The sequence below is a fragment of the Pongo pygmaeus genome, chromosome 1, assembly GCF_028885625.2.
Source record: "Pongo pygmaeus isolate AG05252 chromosome 1, NHGRI_mPonPyg2-v2.0_pri, whole genome shotgun sequence".
Classification (NCBI taxonomy): Eukaryota; Metazoa; Chordata; class Mammalia; order Primates; family Hominidae; genus Pongo; species Pongo pygmaeus.
Genome location: NC_072373.2, coordinates 94,573,488 through 94,592,198, shown reverse-complemented (window position 1 = coordinate 94,592,198; position 18,711 = coordinate 94,573,488). Strand labels below are relative to the sequence as shown.

The 18,711-nt window shown below is 42.9% G+C and overlaps 1 protein-coding gene across 10 annotated transcripts in view; it reads right to left on the bottom strand.

Annotated features, from left to right (window-relative positions):
• Nucleotides 1-18,711, bottom strand: part of GON4L (gon-4 like) — a 108,862-nt gene that overhangs the window by 49,903 nt on the left and 40,248 nt on the right. For all 10 annotated transcript variants that reach the window (XM_054458410.2, XM_054458404.2, XM_063655840.1 and 7 more), the window contains 5 exons: nt 17,682-17,732; nt 17,277-17,372; nt 15,785-15,904; nt 15,090-15,260; nt 6,713-6,905 (listed from right to left, as the gene is read on the bottom strand). In XM_054458410.2, the coding sequence (XP_054314385.1) occupies nt 6,713-6,905; nt 15,090-15,260; nt 15,785-15,904; nt 17,277-17,372; nt 17,682-17,732 (631 nt within the window). The remainder of the gene's footprint in view (nt 1-6,712; nt 6,906-15,089; nt 15,261-15,784; nt 15,905-17,276; nt 17,373-17,681; nt 17,733-18,711) is intronic.

The following is an 18,711-nucleotide window of genomic DNA, read 5'->3' as shown; positions in this document are numbered from 1 at the left end:
CATATCCATACACTCCTCAATTCTGATTCAAGTTCTCAGAACCAAATTATGAGAAACAAAATCCTGAAAGTCAGTTCTGCCTGGCCTTTCCTTCCCAATAGCTACCATCTCAGGCCTCTGAACCAAAGTGATGAAAATAAGCACCAAAGCTGCTGCTACCGATAAAGCTAGGAGAACCTGACTTTCTTACTGTAATTATTTTGTTTAGCCTGGGCCAAAGATAAAAAGCACAGCTTATTATGAAGGCCAGGAGCAGTGGCTCATGCCTGTAGTCCCAGAACTTTGGGAGGCCAAGGCGGGTGGATCACCTGAGGTCGGGAGTTCGAGACCAGCCTGACCAACATGGAGAAACCTGAAACCCCCATCTCTACTAAAAATACAAAATTAGCCAGGCGTGGTGGCACATGCCTGTAATCCAGCTACTTGGGAGACTGAGGCAGGAAAATTGCTCGAACCCGGGAGGCAGAGGTTGCAGTGAGCTGAGATCGCACCATTGCACTCCAGCCTGGGCAACAAGAGCAAAACTCCGTCTCAAACAAAACAAAACAAAACAAAAAACACAGCTCATTATGAAAAGTCATATCCTTTTAAAAAATGGTTTAGGCCGGGCGTGGTGGCTCACACCTGTAATCCCAGCACTTTGGGAGGCCAAGGTGGGTGGAGCACTTGAGATCGGGAGCTCGAGACCAGCCTGACCAACATGGTGAAACCCTGACTCTACTAAAAATACAAAATTAGCCAGGCATGGTGGCACATGCCTGTAATCCCAGCTACTTGGGAGGCTGAGACAAGAGAATAGCTTGAACCTGAGAGGCGGAGGTTGTGGTGAGCCGAGATCGCGCCATTGCACTCCAGCCTGGCGGACAAGAGTGAAACTCTGTCTCAGAAAAAAAAAAAATGGTTTAGGCCGGGTGTGGTGGCTCAAGCCTGTAATCCCAGCACTTTGGGAGGCTGAGGCGAGTGGAACACAAGGTCAGGAGTTCGAGACAAGCCTGGCCAATATGGTGAAACCCCATCTCTACTAAAAACACAAAAATTAGCCGGGCATGGTAGCGCGTACCTGTAGTCCCAGCTACTCTTGAGGCTGAGGCAGAAGAGTTGCTTGAACCCAGGCGGAGGTTGCAGTGAGCAGGGATTGTGCCACTGCACTCCCGCTTGGGCAACAGAGCCAGACTCTGTCTCAAAAAAAAAAAAAAAAAAAGTTTAACTTACCATGAAACCTCTCTGATTGAGACATGTTCCTAGAATATTAAACTGGGTTCTACTCCTAGGAGTATAACAAATTGATTCTGTAACTTTGAGCAAGACAATGAATTTCTCTGAGATTTCACTGTCTACAAAGTGGTTAGAACTATCTGTCCTTGGGCAACCCACTCGGGTCCCCTTCCACGCTGCGGATTCTACACAATAAATCTTGCTGCTTAAAAAAAAAAAAAAAAGAACTATCTGTCCTGTCCATTCCTTTTTGTGGAGATTTCTGAACCTGGTAGAAACAGGAAGTGTCAATAAACTTTAAAAGATATTATCTCCCAAAAATCATATAAAAATTTCATGTATTTGGATATGTACATTTTTTTCTGGGGGAAGGCTGCATAGTTTTCATCAGATTGTCAAATGGGTGAGTAATGGAAAACTCAGAAGCTTAGACTCCTATCAGAATGACTAACAGGATAATATATCAGTTGCTAATTATTAAGGAACTGATTCTATACTTTGCATGTTAATGACTCAGCTTCAAACTCCATCTTTTTCTCCTTACACAATTTTTTTCATTTTGTGGCTTGTTAGCCCCTCTACTCAGAGGGTAGGTAAAAAAAAGAAATATGCTAAGATTTAAAACAATTTGCTTCTTGTTATTTTCTCTCTCTTTTTTAAAATTTTATTTTATTTTAAAAATAGAAATGCCGGGCATGGTGGCTCATGCCTGTAATCCCAGCACTTTGGGAGGCCAAGGCGAGTGGATCACCTGAGGTCAGGAGTTCGAGACCAGTCTGACCAATATGGTGAAACTCTGTCTCTACTAAAAATACAAAAATTAGCCAGGCGAGCTGGCAAGTGCATGTAATCCCAACTACTGGGGAGGCTGAGACAGGAGAATCGCTTGAACCCAGTAGGCAGATGTTGCAGTGAGCCGAGATCACACCACTGCACTCCAGTCTGGGCGACTGAGCAAGACTCTGTCTGAAGAAAAAAAAAAAAAAAATAGAAATGAGGTCTCACTGTGTTTCCCAGGCTGGTCTTGACTTCCTGGCCTCAAGCAATCCTCATGCCTTGGTTTCCCATAGTACTGAGATTACAGGCATGAGCCACCACGCCTGGACTATCTTTTCTAAATGTTTGAGAAAAGTCTTAAATTTAAATTTAGGACTCCCTCTCCCCTCTCCTCTCTCCCCTCCCCCTCCCTCTCCCTTCTTCGGTCTCCCTCTCCTTCTTTTTTCAGTCTCCCTCTGTTGCCGAAGGTGGACTGTACTGCGGTGATCTTGGCTCGCTGCAACCTCCCTGCCTCGGCCTGCTGAGTGCCTGGAATTGCAGGCAAGCGCGCCGCCACGCCTGACTGGTTTTTGTGTTTTTGATGGAGACGGGGTTTCGCCCTGTTGACTGGGCTGGTCTCCAGCTCCTGGCTTCGAGTGATCTGCCCGCCTCGGCCTCCCGAGGTGCTGGGATTGCAGACGGAGTCTCGCTCACTCAGTGCTCAGTGTTGCTCAGGCTGGAGTGCAGTGGCGTGATCTCGGCTCGCTACAACCTCCACCTCCCAACCGCCTGCCTTGGCCTCCTAAAGTGCTAAGATTACAGCCTCTGCCCCGCCGCCACCCCGTCTAGGAAGTGACGAGCGTCTCTGCCTGGCCGCCCATCGTCTGGGATGTGAGGAGCCCCTCTGCCGGGCCGCCCTGTCTGGGAAGTGAGGAGCGCCTCTGCCCAGCCGCCATCCTGTATAGGAAGTGAGGAGCGTCTCTGCCCGGCCGCCCATCGTCTGGGATGTGAGGAGCGCCTCTGCCCGGCCACCCCGTCTGGGAAGTGAGGAGCGCCTCTGCCCGGCCGCCCTGTCTGGGAGGTGAGGAGCGCCTCTGCCCAGCCGCCCTGTCTGGGAGGTGTACCCAACAGCTCCGAAGAGACAGCGACCATCGGGAGTGGGCCATGAGGACGATGGCGGTTTTGTTGAAAAGAAGCGGGGGGGGGATGTGTGGGAAAAAGAAAGGAGAGATCAGATTGTTGCTGTGTCTGTGTAGAAAGAGGTGGGCATAGGAGACTCCAGTTTGTTCTGACTAGGAGAAATTCTTCTGCCTTGGGATGCTGTTGATCTATGGCCTTTCCCCCAGCCCCGTGCTCTCTGAAACGTGCTGTGTCAACTCAGGGTTAAATGGATTAAGGGCGGTGCAAGATGTGCTTTGTTAAACAGATGCTTGAAGGCAGCATGCTCTTTAAGAGTCATCACCACTCCCTAACCTCAAGTACCCAGGGGCACAAACACTGCAGAAGGCCGCAGGGACCTCTGCCTAGGAAAACCAGAGACCTTTGTTCATGTGTTTATCTCCTGACCTTCTCTCCACTATTATCCTATGACCCTGCCATATCCCCCTCTCCTAGAAACACCCAAGAATGATCAATAAATACTTAAAAAAAAAAAAAAAAGAAAACTAGTAAAGAGGAAAAGGTCCAATATTTGGAAAAACAGCAGGTTTAGAGGAAGTACATAGAATCTAAGAACAAATGATGTTTATTTTGTTAGACTCGCATGTAATTATTTTGTACTTCCCTGATTTTGCTTTATCTTTGTTAATGCTATAATTAAAAACACATTTGGGTAAAAAAAATAAAATAAAATAAACAAATAAATAAATTTAGGACTAAAATTTAATTATTCTTATCCCCACATTCATGTGGAAAACTAAAAAGTAACTACACACTGAAAACTCTCACAGATGCATATCAAACTATTATCAGTAGTCCCTCTGGGGAACGAAACTTGAACCTTGGTGTCAAAGGCTTTGGAAATGACTGGTAGGAAAATGAAGTGCCAATAAATAAACTCTAAGAGATACATAAACCCCAAAAAAATCATATTAAAAATTTCATGTATGTAGATATGTACATTTTCCTTGGGGGGGGAGGCTTTAATTGTTTTATTTCTGTAATATTTGATTTCTTTATACCAAGCATATATTACTCTTACAGTTTTACAGGGAAAAAAGAGAAAACTCTGGAAAGAATATATCCTACAGAACCCAGCATATAGAGTATATCATGTCACTTCTACTCAGACGCCTCCTCTCCTCCCTGTCACTGTTTTCAAAAATCTTTCCAAGGTCCATTTCAATTACCAGCTCTTTCATGTAGCTGTCTCTGATCATCCTAAACAAAAGTTACCCTGCCCTCTTCTAAAATCTTACAACAGCATTTATGCCACTTTGATGGCATATCTGAGTTTACTCAACAACTTCATTCATTTACAATATACTGACTGAGCGCGATGGCTCACTCCTGTAATCTCAGCACTTTGGGAAGCAGAGGCAGGAGGATCGCTTGAGCGCAGGAGTTCGAGACCAGCCTAGGCAACATGGCAAAACCCCAACTCTACAAAAAATACAAAAATTGGCCAGGCATGATGGCACAAGCCTGTATTCCCAGCTATTCAGGAGGCTGAGGTGGGAGAATTGCTTGCACCAAGGAGGTCAAGGCTGCAGTGAGCTAAGATCTCACCACTGCACTCCAACCTGGGTGACAGAGTGAGACCCTGTCTCACACACACACAAAAAAATACAATGTATTGTGAACCTAACAATGGGCCAGGCACCCTGTCATTCATAAAGCTTTTATTCCATGACCAAATGATTATGCTCCTTTATCCCTCACAGATTCTAGCACAATGCCTTGTATAAACAAAGTACTCAAACATTTGCCAAATGATATACAATATAACTATTAATAGTATCATAAGGTACCTTCAAGGACCTGTTATTTTCTTTCATTCACTTATCCTGACTTACTCCTAGCATTACCTACCCAACCATTTACTCAGTCTATTTCTTTTCTTTTTTTGAGATGGAGTCTTGCTCTGTTGTCAGGCTGGAGCGCGGTGGTGCGATCTCGGCTCGCTACAACCTCCGCCTGCCAGGTTCAAGTGATTCTCCTGCCTCAGCTTCCTGAGTAGCTGGGACTACAGGCATGCACCACCACGCCCAGCCAATTTTTGTATTTTTAGTAGAGACAACCCTGTTGGCCAGGATGGTCTCAATCTCTTGACCTTGTGATCCGCCCGCCTCGGCCTCCCAAAGAGCTGGGATAATAGGTGTGAGCCACCACGCCCAGCCTACTTAGTCTGTTTCCATCCAAACTTTGATCAATATTTCTTCCCCATTTCTGATAATACCATTACTTCTTTAGGGTCACCACATACTTCAACCACACTGTTCTATGAGGTGCTATCAATCACCGGACTCCATGCTGAACAGTCTCCCTATCAATCCCATGCAGTACCAAGAGATTGGGCATGAGATCAAACCAAGTTGATCTGACTTATTCCCCTGGATTTTATAACTGGAGCTTGCAGGAGAGAGTCCTGAAGTGTAGACAAAGCAAAAAGTAATCATGGAGTGCTTATGAACAGAGTTCTAACCTTGTAGAAAAATAAATGTGAAAATGTAGCTGAGTGACAAAAGGAAGTAAAATAGAGAGGAAAGGGGGATTCTAACAGTGCCTCAGTTCCACTGCTGATTTACTACACTTCCCAAAGTCTGGTTTCATTTCACCCCAGCAAGATAGAGTTAGGATTCTTTCACTTGCATCATGAAGACCCTTAACTAACACAGTGTTCTTTTGGTAAATCATTGAACCCTAATGAAATCATATATAAAATTTTGAGTGGGCCAGGCACAGTGGCTCATGCCTGTAATCCTAGCTCTTTGGGAGGCCGAGGTGGGAGGAACACCTGAGGCAGGAGTTTAAGACCAGCCTGAACAACATTTCTCTACAGAAATTTTTTAAAAATTAGACAGGCAAGGTGGTGCGTGCCTGTAATCTCAGCTACTTGGGAGGCTGAGACCTGAAGAGGATCTCTTGAGCCCAGGAGTTTAAGGCTACAGTGAGCTATGATCACCCCACTGTGATCCACCCTGGGCAACACCCTGTTTTGGGACAGTGCCTCAGAAACAAAAGACAACAACAAAACTACGTGTGCATGCATGTTTCAAGGGATTCAAATCTTAGCATTCAACAATCTTAGGATTCAAAAGATTCCTTACCCAGAAAAAGAAATGTTAAGAATTGGCCCAGGCATGGTGGCTTATGCCTACAATTCTGGCTTTCAGGAGGCCAAGATAGGAGGATTGTTTGAGGCCAGGAGTTTGGGAACAGCCTGGGCAACATAGTGAGATCTCGTTTCTACAAAAAATAAAAAATTAGTCGGGCACAGTGGCATGTGCCTGTAGTCCCAGCTACTCAGTGGGATAAGGGGTGGGATTGCTTGAGCCCAGAAGGTCAAGGCTGCAATGAACCGTGACTGCAACACTGCACTCAGCCTGGGTGACAGAGTGAGACCCTGTCTCAGAAAAAAAAAAAGAAAAGAAAAATTAACTACTGATTTAAGATAAATTATCAGTTAAATACAAATTAAATCAATTAACCCAAACCATTCCATTCTATACCCTTCCAAATACTAAAAATTTTACAGCAGATAATGGACAGTATACATAATAAATCACAAACCAAAACTTACCTTCATTCCCCACATCATCATTCATAAGTCCCCCTAGCCACATCTTCCAGTCCTCATCATCTGCTGTATTGGGGTCATACATATCTGGAGTGATGTCTGGAGCTTGGAGCTCTGCCTCTAGTTGGCCCAGGGGAACATCCTTCAGGGGCATCTTAGAACGCGTTCGAAATGCAATGAGACTGTCATCCATGGGCTGGACAATGGAGAAAGAAAAACAAGTCACTGAGTGAGTGATGTTTCCAAACCTCATCATCACTCCTTTTCTTCTCATCTTAGCTTAAGTAACAGGATCTTTCCTCTAAACAATTTGGATTTATTATTGTTTGAGAAACTTTAAGAAACACAACATAAAAAAGAAATAAAATAAATGACATCAGTTTGAAACCAACATTTTAGGAAAATTTATAACAGCTTTATTGATATATAATTCACATCCCATAAAATTTACTCTTTCAAAGTGTATAATTGAAAGGCTTTTCATATATTCACAGAGTTATACAACCATCACCATTATCTAATTTCAGAATATTTCATTACCCCAAAAAGAAATCCCATACCCAATTAGTAGTCGCTTCCCTTTCCCCCTCTTCCCAGCCCCTGTTAAGCATTAATCTATTTTCTGTCTCTATGGATTTGTTTCTGCTGGACATTTCACTTAGATGGAATCATAAAATGTGTGGCCTGTCTCTGGCCACTTTCAGTTAGCACAATGCATTCAAATCCCACCCTGTTGTAATATCTATCAATACTTTTTTTTTTTTTTTGAGACGGAGTCTTGCTTTGTTGCCCAGGCTGGAATGCAGTAGTGCCATCTCGTCTCACTGCAACCTCTGCCTCTTGGGTTCAAGTGATTCTCCTGCCTCAGCCTCCCAAGGAGCTGGGATTACAGGCGCCAGCCACAACATCCGACTAATTTTTATTTTTACTAGAAACGGAGTTTCACCATGTTGGGCAAGCTGGTCTCGAACTCCTGACTTTAGTGATCTGCACGCCTCAGCCTCCCAAAGTGTTCGGATTACAGTTGTGAACCACCATGCCTGGCCTCTTTTTTTTTTTTTTTTTTTAAGAGATAAGAGTCTCAATCTGTCACCCAGGCTACAGCACTGGCACAATCACAGCTGATTGCAGCTTCGAACTCCTGGGCTCAAGCAATTCTCCTGCCTCAGCCTCCCAAGTAGCTGGGACTATAGGCACGCTTTACCATGCTCGGCTAATTTTTTTTTTTTTTTTTAGATGGAGTCTTGCTCTGTCACCCATTCTGGAGTGCAGTGGTACGATCTCGGATCACTGCAACGATCTCAGATCACTGCAACCTCCGTCTCCCGGGTTCGGGCGATTCTCCTGCCTCAGCCTCCCAAATAGCTGGGACTACAGGCGTGTGCCACCACACCTGGCAAATTTTTGTATTTTTAGTAGAAATGGGGTTTCACCATGTTGGCCAGGCTTGTCTTGATTCCTGACCTCAGGTGATCTACCTGCTCAGCCTCCCAAAGTGTTGGGATTACAGGTGTGAGCCACTGGATCCATACTCAGCTAATTTTTTTCATTTTTTGTAGAGATGGGCGGGGACTCCCTATGTTGCCCAGGCAAGTTTCGAACTCCTGGACTGGGCTCAAGTAATCCTCCTGCCTTGGCCTTCCTAACTGTTGGGATTAAAGGCATGGTGGTATGTGCCTGTGGTACCAGCTACTCAAGAGGCTGAGTCAGAATTGCTTGGGTTTAGGAGTTCGAGGTGATGGTGAGCCATGTACCACTGCACTCCAGTCACCATGCCTGGCCCCGAATTCCTTTTTATCACCCAATAATATCCCATCGTATAAATATACCACTTTTGTTTATCCAATTATCTCCTGATGGAATTCAGGTTGTTTCCACTGTGGGGCAATTAAGAATAATACCGCTGGCTGAATGCACTGGCCCACACCTGTAATCTCAACACTGTGGGAGGCCGAGGAAGAACCGCTTGAAGCTAGGAGTTTGAGACCAGCCTGGGTAACATAGTGAGACCTCATCTCTGCCACAAACAAACAAACAAATTAGTTGGGTGTGGTGGCACCAATTATAGTCCCAGCTACTTAGGAGGCTGAAAGAGAAGGCTCTCTTGAGACCAGGAAATCAAGGCTGTAGTGAGCCATGATTGCACCACTGTACTCCAACCTAAGCAACAGAGACATCTCAAAAAAAGAAAAAAAAAAAACAGGGCCAGGCACAGTGGCTCACATCTGTACATCTGTAAACCCAGCACCTTGACAGGCTGTGGTGATAAGATCAGTTGAGTCTAGGAGTTCAAGACTAGCTGGCAACACAGCAAGGCCCCCATCTCTACAAAAAATAAAAAGTTAGCTGGGAGTGGTGGCATATGCCTGTAGTTCCAGCTATGCAAGGGCCAACGTGGGAGGATCACTTGAACACAAGAGGTTGAGGCTGCAGTAAGCTGCGATCATACCACTGCACTCCAGACTGGGCAACAGAGCAAGACTCTCATTTAAAATATTTATTTTAAAAAAATGAGGCCGGGCGCAGTGGCTCACACCTGTAATCCCAGCACTTTGGGAGGACAAGGTGGGCGGATCACGAGGTCAGAAGATCAAGACCATCCTGGCTAACAGTGAAACCCCATCTCTACAAAAAATACAAAAAATTAGCTGGGCATGGTGGCGGGTGCCTGTAATCCCAGCTACTCGGGAGGCTGAGGCAGGAGAATGGCGTGAACCCGGGAGGCAGAGCTTGCAGTGAGCCAAGATCGCACCACTGCACTCTAGTCTGGGTGACAGAGCCAGACTCCATCTCAAAAAAAAAAAAAAAAAAAAAAGAAAATCAGAAAGTGTGAGACCTCCATCTTTGTACTTTTTAAAGACTGCTTTGGCTATTCTGGGCCTGTGCAATTCCACATGAATTTTAGGATTAGGTTGTTAATTTCCGCAAAAATGGTAGCTGGGATTTGGATAGGGACTGCATTGAATCTGTAGATCAATTTGGGAAGCTCTCCCTAGACTACACTGCATCAATCTCCTAATGGGTTTCTGTTCACCCTCTTGCTTTACTCTAGTCCATTTCCCACACGTTAACCACAAGGAATTTTTAACATTAATCCAAAAATATCACAAAAATCTTTTATTTATTTATTTATTTTTTTGAGATGGAGTCTCACTCTTTCCTAGGCTGGAGTGCAGTGGCATGATCTCAGCTCACTGCAACCTCCACTCCCCAGGTTCAAGCGATTCTCCTGCCTCAGCCTCCTAAGTAACTGGGATTACAGGTGTGCGCCACCACACCCAGTACATTTTTTGTATTTTTTGTTAGAGACGGTGTTTTACCATGTTGGCCAGGCTGATCTAGAACTCCTGACCTCAGGTGATCCACCCGCCTCAGCCTCCCAAAGTGCTGGGATTACAGGCATGAGCTACCACACCAGGCATCTGTTCTAATGTTTAAAATAAAATCTACACTGCTTATCAGGGCTTCCTAAGACCTTCATGATCTAGCTCTTGCCTTGCTCTCTGACCTCATTTCTACCTCTCTTTTTCACGATCACACCCTTCATGTAGTTTCTGTTCCTTAACCATGCCAAGGTTGTTTCTATCTTAGCAACTTAGAATGTGCTGTTTCTTCCATATGGAGCACTTTTTCCTCCCCAGATCTTTTACATGCCTGGCTTCCTCTCATTCAGATCTCAGTTTAAATGCCATCTCCTCAAAGAGGCCTTTTTTCTTTTTGTTTTTTGTTTTGTTTTTTGACAGTCTTGCTCTGTTGCCCAGGCTAGAGTGCTGTAGCGTGATCACAGCTCACTGCAGCCTCGACCTCCTAGGCTCAGCCTCCCAAGTAGCTGAGGCTACAGGTGCAGGCCAGCATGATGCCCAGCTAAGTTTTGTGTTTTTTTGGTAGGGACAAGGTCTCACTATGTTACCCAGGCTTGTCTTGACCTCCTGGGCTCAAGTGGTCCGCTCTTCTTGGCCTCCTAAAGTGTTGGGATTATGGACATAAGCCACCAAACCGGACCCTGTTTTTTTTATTTTTTAAAAAAAGTTCTCATACTATTGCCCATGCTGGAGTATAGGGGTGCAGTCATGGCTCACTGTAGTCTCAAACTCCCAGGCTTAATCAATCCTCCTGCCTCAGCCACCAAGCAGCTAAGAATACAGGCATGTGCCACCACACCTATATAATTTTTCTGAGTTTTTGGAGAGACGGAGTCTCACTATATTGCCTAGGCTGGTCTCAAACTCCTAGCCTCAAGCAATCTTCTAGCCTAGGACTCCCAAAGTGATGGAATTACAGCCAAGGAGGTCTTTTTTGATCAGCCTATCTAAAGTTCTCTGACAGGAAGTTTCATATTTCCTCATTTTAATTTAGTTCATAGCACTTAACCAAAACCGAATTTACTTGTTTATATGTTTATAGTCTATCTCTCCTCAATAGACTGTAAGTTCCATGAAGAACAATTTTTTCTGTCTTCTACACTGTTGTTTCTCAACTTCAACCATTCAGTATGTTTGGTAAATAAATAGTTAGATAAAAAACTATTACTGCTCCTACTACTACATACTCAAAAGCATGGTGATTAAATGACTCAGAGCTATTCCATTCAATATTCTATTTTTAATTATATATATAATTATAATTATATAATAAATTATATATAATTATAATTATATAATAAATTATATAATTATAATTATATATAATAAATTATTTATAATTATATAAATTATATATAATTATAATTATATATAATAAATTATTTATAATTATTATATAGATATTATAAATTATATATAATTATAATTATATATATATATATATTTGAAATGGAGTCTTCCTCTGTCACCCAGGCTGGAGTGCATTGGTGCCATCTCGGCTCACTGCAACCTCCGCTTCCCAGGTTAAAGCGATTTTCGTGCCTCAGCCTCCCGAGTAGCTGGGATTACAGGCGCTTGCCACCATGCCCAGCTAATGTTTGTATTTTTAGTGGAGACGGGGTTTCACCATGTTGACCAGGCTGGTCTCAAACCTGACCTCGGGTGATCCACCCACCTGGGCCTCCCAAAGTGCTGGGATTACAGGTGTGAGCCGCCCCACCCAGCCTTAATTATATTTTTTAATTTTAGGATTTCTTTTTAAATTATTATATCATACTTTAAAATTTTAGGACAGACATTTTTCATTGACCTGCAAGAATGATAGGGGAAACTTGGAACATTAAAATTTACTGGCTAAGGCCAGCACTTTGGGAGGCCGAGGCAGGCGGATCACGAGGTCAGGAGATCGAGACCATCCTGGCTAACACAGTGAAACCCCGTCTCTACTAAAAAATACAAAAAATTAGCCGGGAATGGTGGGGGCGCCTGTAGTCCCAGCTACTCGGGAGGCTGAGGCAGTAGAATGACGTGAACCCGGGAGGTGGAGGTTGCAGTGAGCCGAGATCACGCCACCACACTCCAGCCTGGGCGACAGAGTGAGACTCTGTCTCAAAAAAAAAAAAAAATTTGCTGGCTAAGGCCAGGCGCAGTGGCTCATGCCTGTAATCCCAGCACTTTAGGAGGTTGACAAGGGTGGATCACCTAGGGCCAGTTCAAAACCAGCCTGGCCAACAATAAAACCCTGTCTCTACTAAAAAATACAAAAAATTAGCTGGCGTAGTGGTGCGTGCCTCTGGTCCCAGCTACTCAGGAGGCTGAGGCACAAGAATCGCTTGAACCTGAGAGGCAGACATTGCGGTCAGCTGAGATCACACCACCGAACTCCAGCCTGTGTGACAGACTGTGACTCCATATCCAAAAAAAAAAAAAAAAAATTACTCGCTAAATGTTACAATTACAAAGTCATCATTTGACAATGACCATAGTAATGACTGTTTCAAGAAAGAATAAGCAGGCCAAGCGTGGTGACTCATGCTTGTAATCCCAGCACTTTGGGAGGCCAAGGCAGGCGGATCACGAGGTCAGGAGATCGAGACCACCCTGGCTAACACGGTGAAACCCCCATCTCTACTAAAATACAAAAAATTAGCCGGGCATGGTGTGGTCGCCTGTAGTCCCAGCTACTCGGGAGGCTGAGGCAGTAGAATGACATGAACTCGGGAGGCGGAGCTTGCAGTGAGCCGAGATCGCACCACTGCACTCCAGCCTGGAGGACAGAGCAAGACTCCATCTCAAAAAAAAAAAAGAAAGAATAATCAATGGATGCTAATATTAGTGTGAGAAAAATAATTTGATTAATTGGGCTGGGTGCATTGGCTCACGTCTGTAATCCCAGCACTCTGGGAGGCTAAGGTGGGCAGATCACTTGAGGTCAGGAGTTTGAGACCAGCCTGGCCAATGTGGTGAAACCCCATCTCTACTAAAAATACAAAAAATTAGCTGGGTGTGGTGTCAGGCACCTGTAATCCCAGCTACTCAGGAGGCTGAGGCAGGAGAATCGCTTGAACCCCGGAAGTGGAGGTTGCAGTGATCCAAGATGGCACCACTGCACTCCAGCCTGGGCGACAGGCAAGACTCTGTTTCAAAAAAAAAAAAAGAAGGCGAGGCGTGGTGGCTGACACATGTAATCTCAGCATTTTGGGAGGCCAAGGCGGGTGGATCACGAGGTCAGAAGATCGAGATCATCCTGGCTAACACAGTGAAACCTCATTTCTACTAAAAAATACAAAAATTAGCCAGGCGTGGTGGCAGGCACCTGTAATCCCAGCTACTCAGGATGCTAACGTAGGAGAATCATTTGAACCCGGGAAGCAGAGGTGCAGTGAGCTGAGGTCGCGCCACTGCACTCCAGCCTGGGCAAGAGAGTGAGACTCCATCTAGGAAAAAAAAAAGAAAGAAAGAAAGAAAGGAATTTGGCTTTGAAGTATATCCCCACATGATATATACTAATTAAAAATGGAAAATAATAACTTTACAATGGGAAAACCAAGCACACACCACCTTAACCAAGTGATGAAAGTTAACATGACAGGCATCATGTGCCTTCTGATATGATGCAATAAGAAACACACATCACTCTTCCAGTATTTGTAACAAAAGTGCAAAACCTGAATCTAATTAAGAGGAAATATTAGAAAAATAAAAATTGAAGAACATTCTACAAAATAAGTGGTGCATACTCCTCAAAACTGTCAAGGTTATAAAAGACAAAGACTGAGAAACTGTTCCAGATTAAAGGAGACTAAAGAACAAGACAATTAAATAGATATTTAATCCAGGATTGAATGCTGAACAGTGAAAAAAAAATTTTTTCCTCCAACATAAAGGGCATTATTAGGACAACAGATAAAACCAGAATAAGCACTTTAATATATTATGTAATATTACTGTATCCTGATTTTTTTTTTTTTGAGACAGAGTCTCTCTCCATTGCCCAGGCTGGAGTGCAGAGGCACAATCTCAGCTCACTGCAACCTCTACCTCTCGGGTTCAAGCGATTCTCCTGCCTCAGATTCCCGAGTAGCTGGGATTACAGGCATGCGCCACGACACCTGGCAAATTTTTGTATTTTTAGTCGAGATGGGGGTTTCACCATGTTGGCCAGGCTGGTCTCGAACTCCTGACCTCAAGTGATCCACCAACTTTGGCCTCTCAAAGTGCTAGGATTACAGGCATGAGCCACTGCGCACAGCCTGTATCCTGATTTTGATTAACACACTATTATACTGTGTTAATACAAGATAATAAACTCATTTTTAGAAAATATACACAAAAGCATGTAGAGGTAAAATGGCATCATGCCTGCACCACACTCTAAAATGATTCAGAAAACAATATGTGTATACACAGAGAAAGAGGAAGAGAACCATCAAGCAATTGTGGTAAAAGGTTAATTTGGGGGAATTTGGGTGAAGCTTTTTCCTATGTTCTACATTTTAAAATGCTCTCTGCTACATAGTTCATTTCTTCCTTAGAAACTGCCATTCTCAGTCAGGCACGGTGGTTCACACCAGTAGCCCCAGCACTTTGAAAGGCTAAGGTGGGAGGATCACTTGAGCCCAGGAGTTCGATACCAGCCTGAGCAAAAATATAGGGAGACCTCATCTCTACAAAAAACTAAAAAATTAGCCGGGTGTGGTGGCATATACCTGTCCCACCTACTCAGGAGGCTGAGGTGGGAAGATCACTAGAGTCTGGGAGGTGGAGGTTGCAGTGGGCCAAGATCACACCACTGCACTCAAGCCTGGGTGACAGGGTAACACCCTGTCTCAAAAAAAAAAAACCCAAACTGCCATTGTCACTTTGAGCAGAAAATAGCACTAGCCAAATATAAAGTATCAAAGACTAACTCTTACTTATATAAAATTGTAGTTATCTTTTCCTCTCCCTTCCCAGCCTGAGCAACAACTACATTACTCCACTTGACTTTCTCAGTGAAGTACAGTTTTAATATTTACCTGGAAAGAATCCATGCAGACTGGACTGGAAGCCAGCTCCTCATCTACCGCATGTAACTTCTCCATGAAAGTACTATCTCTGGTCTGTTTTGGCTTTGGAGGGGGCGGGGGCCCCATGGGCACTACCTCAGCACTGATGTGCCTGATGGCTGGTGTGGTGACTTTCTCAGCCTGATTAAAAGAGGTGACTGCATCAAAAAAGGAAGGAGGTAAGAAAGAAAGAGAAAGCAAGAAAAGGAAAAAAAGAGAGGGGAAAAAAAGGCAGACTTTCCATACACCATTGTCCTTTCTCTTCTCTAGTTAGAGGTACATAAAAACAAAGACACCAAGTGTATTGATCTAATTAGTTTAAATCCTATTTCTAGAGAAGTTAACAGACTGCTACTTAGTTTACCAAAATGTAGGAAATTAATAACAATGGCTTTAGGACAATATTAAAAAGCACAGATGTGAAAGAAGAGAAGGGTAGGAGAAAAGAAACTGCTAGTTGCACGTTTTTGGCCCCTTAATGAGAACTCAGAAAAGTTTTTTGGCTATCACTGAGTTCTAGCCTTCTCTGAACTGTTTACTAACTTAAGAAACTTTGAAAAAGGGTGACAGCCCAGAATCACCATGGATAAATAATCTACTTATACAGTTAAAAAATCTACTTAGACAGTTATGTCTAACATCTCTTTTGTATGATGCCGATTTACCTCTGATAATATGCCACTCTCCTCATCTGTTTCAGTCATCTCAGAAGACTGCCTCAATCTGGATTTCTTTGCCCCACGTGGAGATGAAGCAGTGCTTTCAACATCACTTTCCAATAAGCTCTACAAAATAAATCCAGTTCACCTTAATATTTATGCCCCTACCTCATTCCACAAAGTCTTAAGTATCTCAAGAGAAGGTATCATAAAATATCAATCACTCAGCCTGGCCAACATGGTGAACACCTGTCTCTACTAAAAATACAAAAATAAGCCAGGCGTGGTGGCGTGCACCTGTAATCCCAGCTACTCGGGAGGCTGAGGCAGGAGTATCACTTGAATCCAGGAGATGGAGGTTGCAGTGAGCCGACATCACGCCACTGCACTCCAGCCTGGGTGGCAGAGCGAAACTCTGTCTCAAAAAATAAATAAATAAATAAATAAATAAATAAATAAATAAAATAAAATCCATCACTCAACTAGTTACAGTAACAGAAAATAACATTTAAATAGAAACTTAAAGGCCGGGTGCAGTGTGTTATGCCTGTAATCCCAGCACTTTGGAAGGCTGAGGCGGGTGGATCACTTGAGGTCAGAAGTTCGAGACCAGCCTGGCCAACATGGCGAAACCCTGTCTCTACTAAAAATACAAAAATTAGCCAGGCATGGTAGCGCATGCCTGTAATCCCAGCTACTCAGGAGGCTGAGGCAGGAAAATCGCTTGAACCTGGGAGGTGGAGATGGCAGTGAGCCAACATCACACACTGCACTCCATGGGCAACAGAGGAGACTCAAAAAAAAAATCCTAAAGGTGGGGACACGGATCAGATCACTATCCTAATCTGCATTACATAGTGTAAGGCCTTGGTCTAAAATCCTTTTACAAAACAATTCAAAGAACACATTAAGAAACAAGTCAAAGAACATATTAACACAGCAATGAAAGTAAACAAAGTATAGCTAAAACCAATAGTATAAATGAATCTCAAAAGCATAATGTTGAATTTTAAAAAGCTAGGAACAAAACATATAAACATGGGTCCATTTATATAAAGTTCAAAACAGTAACAATTGAACTACAGTGTGTAGAGATACATATTGAGGTGATACAACTATAAAGAAAAGCAAAGAAATAATTACTAAAAGGCAGGGTGGTGGTTATTTTTAGGGGGAGGGAGGTGATTGTGACTGGTGAGGGTATACAGGGGGTGTCCTAGTAATGTTATATTTCTTGACTTTGCTATGAGTTTCATGAGGATTTGCATTATAATAACCAAAGCTATACATTTTTATTCTATGCACGTTTCTATGCTGTATTTCATAATACAACAAATTTTAAAATTAAGGGAGTATAAAGGGCAGAAAAACAGCTTAAAGCACAGAAATGAGCTGAAAAAAGAACCATGTCTCAATCCTCTCTACAAGCGACATTACTAAGGAAGCAAAGTATACCCTGCTCTATTAAGACAAATATTACCAACTAACATTCACTGACCTCTTCAGCAGTTTCATCTTCTTCTTCATCATCCGGCTGGTATTCTTCATCTGAGGAATCATCTTCTTCAAGGTGGATATCCACAAACTGAGGAGGCTACATTAGTACAATTAGAAAGAAATGAAGTAATGGGAAACACAAATCATATGTATTTGGAAAATAAGGGGAAGAAGCAGGGCAGAAAAAAAAAATCCTAAGAGCATAATGTACAGCTAAAGCAAATAACACGAGGCAGAGGTTAAAGTGAATTCCATGAGATGCAAACCTAAGAGTAATAGAATGGAAAAAAACAAAGCTGGAATTAAAACAAAGATTGATCAAGAAAAGTTAAAGAGGAAGTACTTAAGTTTCAAAACCGATGAAGTCTTTCTGGAAAAGAATAACAATTATTTCTTCCAAGTTTACCTTAATTTCATTGGCCTTCTTAATTGGTGAAATATTCCATGTTGGAATTACCTACCAACAAAGAATATAAATAATTAAGTTATCTTAACTGAAATAATTGTTTTTCATGTTTACTTCCTCTGTACCATCACTATCAGCCATATACTTAACAAGTAACTGCAGTGATCTAGAGGTGTTGATTATCCCTGAGGGTGTACTCTCAATTATTTGTCAGAGTTAGAAAGAAGGAAACCAGGAAAGAATCTATTACTGTCATTAGCATTTCTGCCTTATACCTGGTAAGCCTCACTTCTTTCTATAAATGAAGAAAACAATGTCTACCTTGTTCATATCACAGCTGCGGTTTACATGGAACAACAGATGTGAAAACTATTTATAAACTATTAAACTACACAAACCTAAGATATTTTGGTTACAGTAGCCTTTTAACAGCAATATATTTTTGTAATCAGTTACATGAATCCACCGTAAGTACAACTCCAAAAAGCCAGCCATGAAAAGCTTTTATGTACTATTCTGCCTATGGGGTAGCCCTGCTCTGCCTATGGGCTTTTTTTTTATTTTTTAAAAAAAAGCTTTTACCAGGGGATTTAGGGCAAAGTTTCATGTTGTCCACACTTATTTTTCCAATAGTACAGGAAAAAACAACACAGAGAGATATAAAGCAAATATGGCAAAATATTACTCTTGGAATTTAGATTCATTGTAACAATCTTTCGACTTTTTGAATGTTTGAAAATTTTTATAAGAGCTAGGGGGAAAGTTTTTCTCGTTTTTGTTTTTGTTTTGAAACAGGATCTTGCCCTGTTGCCCAGGCTGGAGCAGTAGCACAATCAGAGCTCACTGCAGCCTCAAATTCCTAAGCTCAAGCGATCCTCCTGCCTCAGCCTACTGATTAGCTAGGACTACAGGCATGCCTTCTCACCAGGCCTCACTAATTTTTTAAATTTTTTGTAGAGATGGAGTCTCATTAGGCTTCCTAGGCTGGTCTCAAAATCCTGGGCTCAAACAATCCTCCCACCTCAGCCTC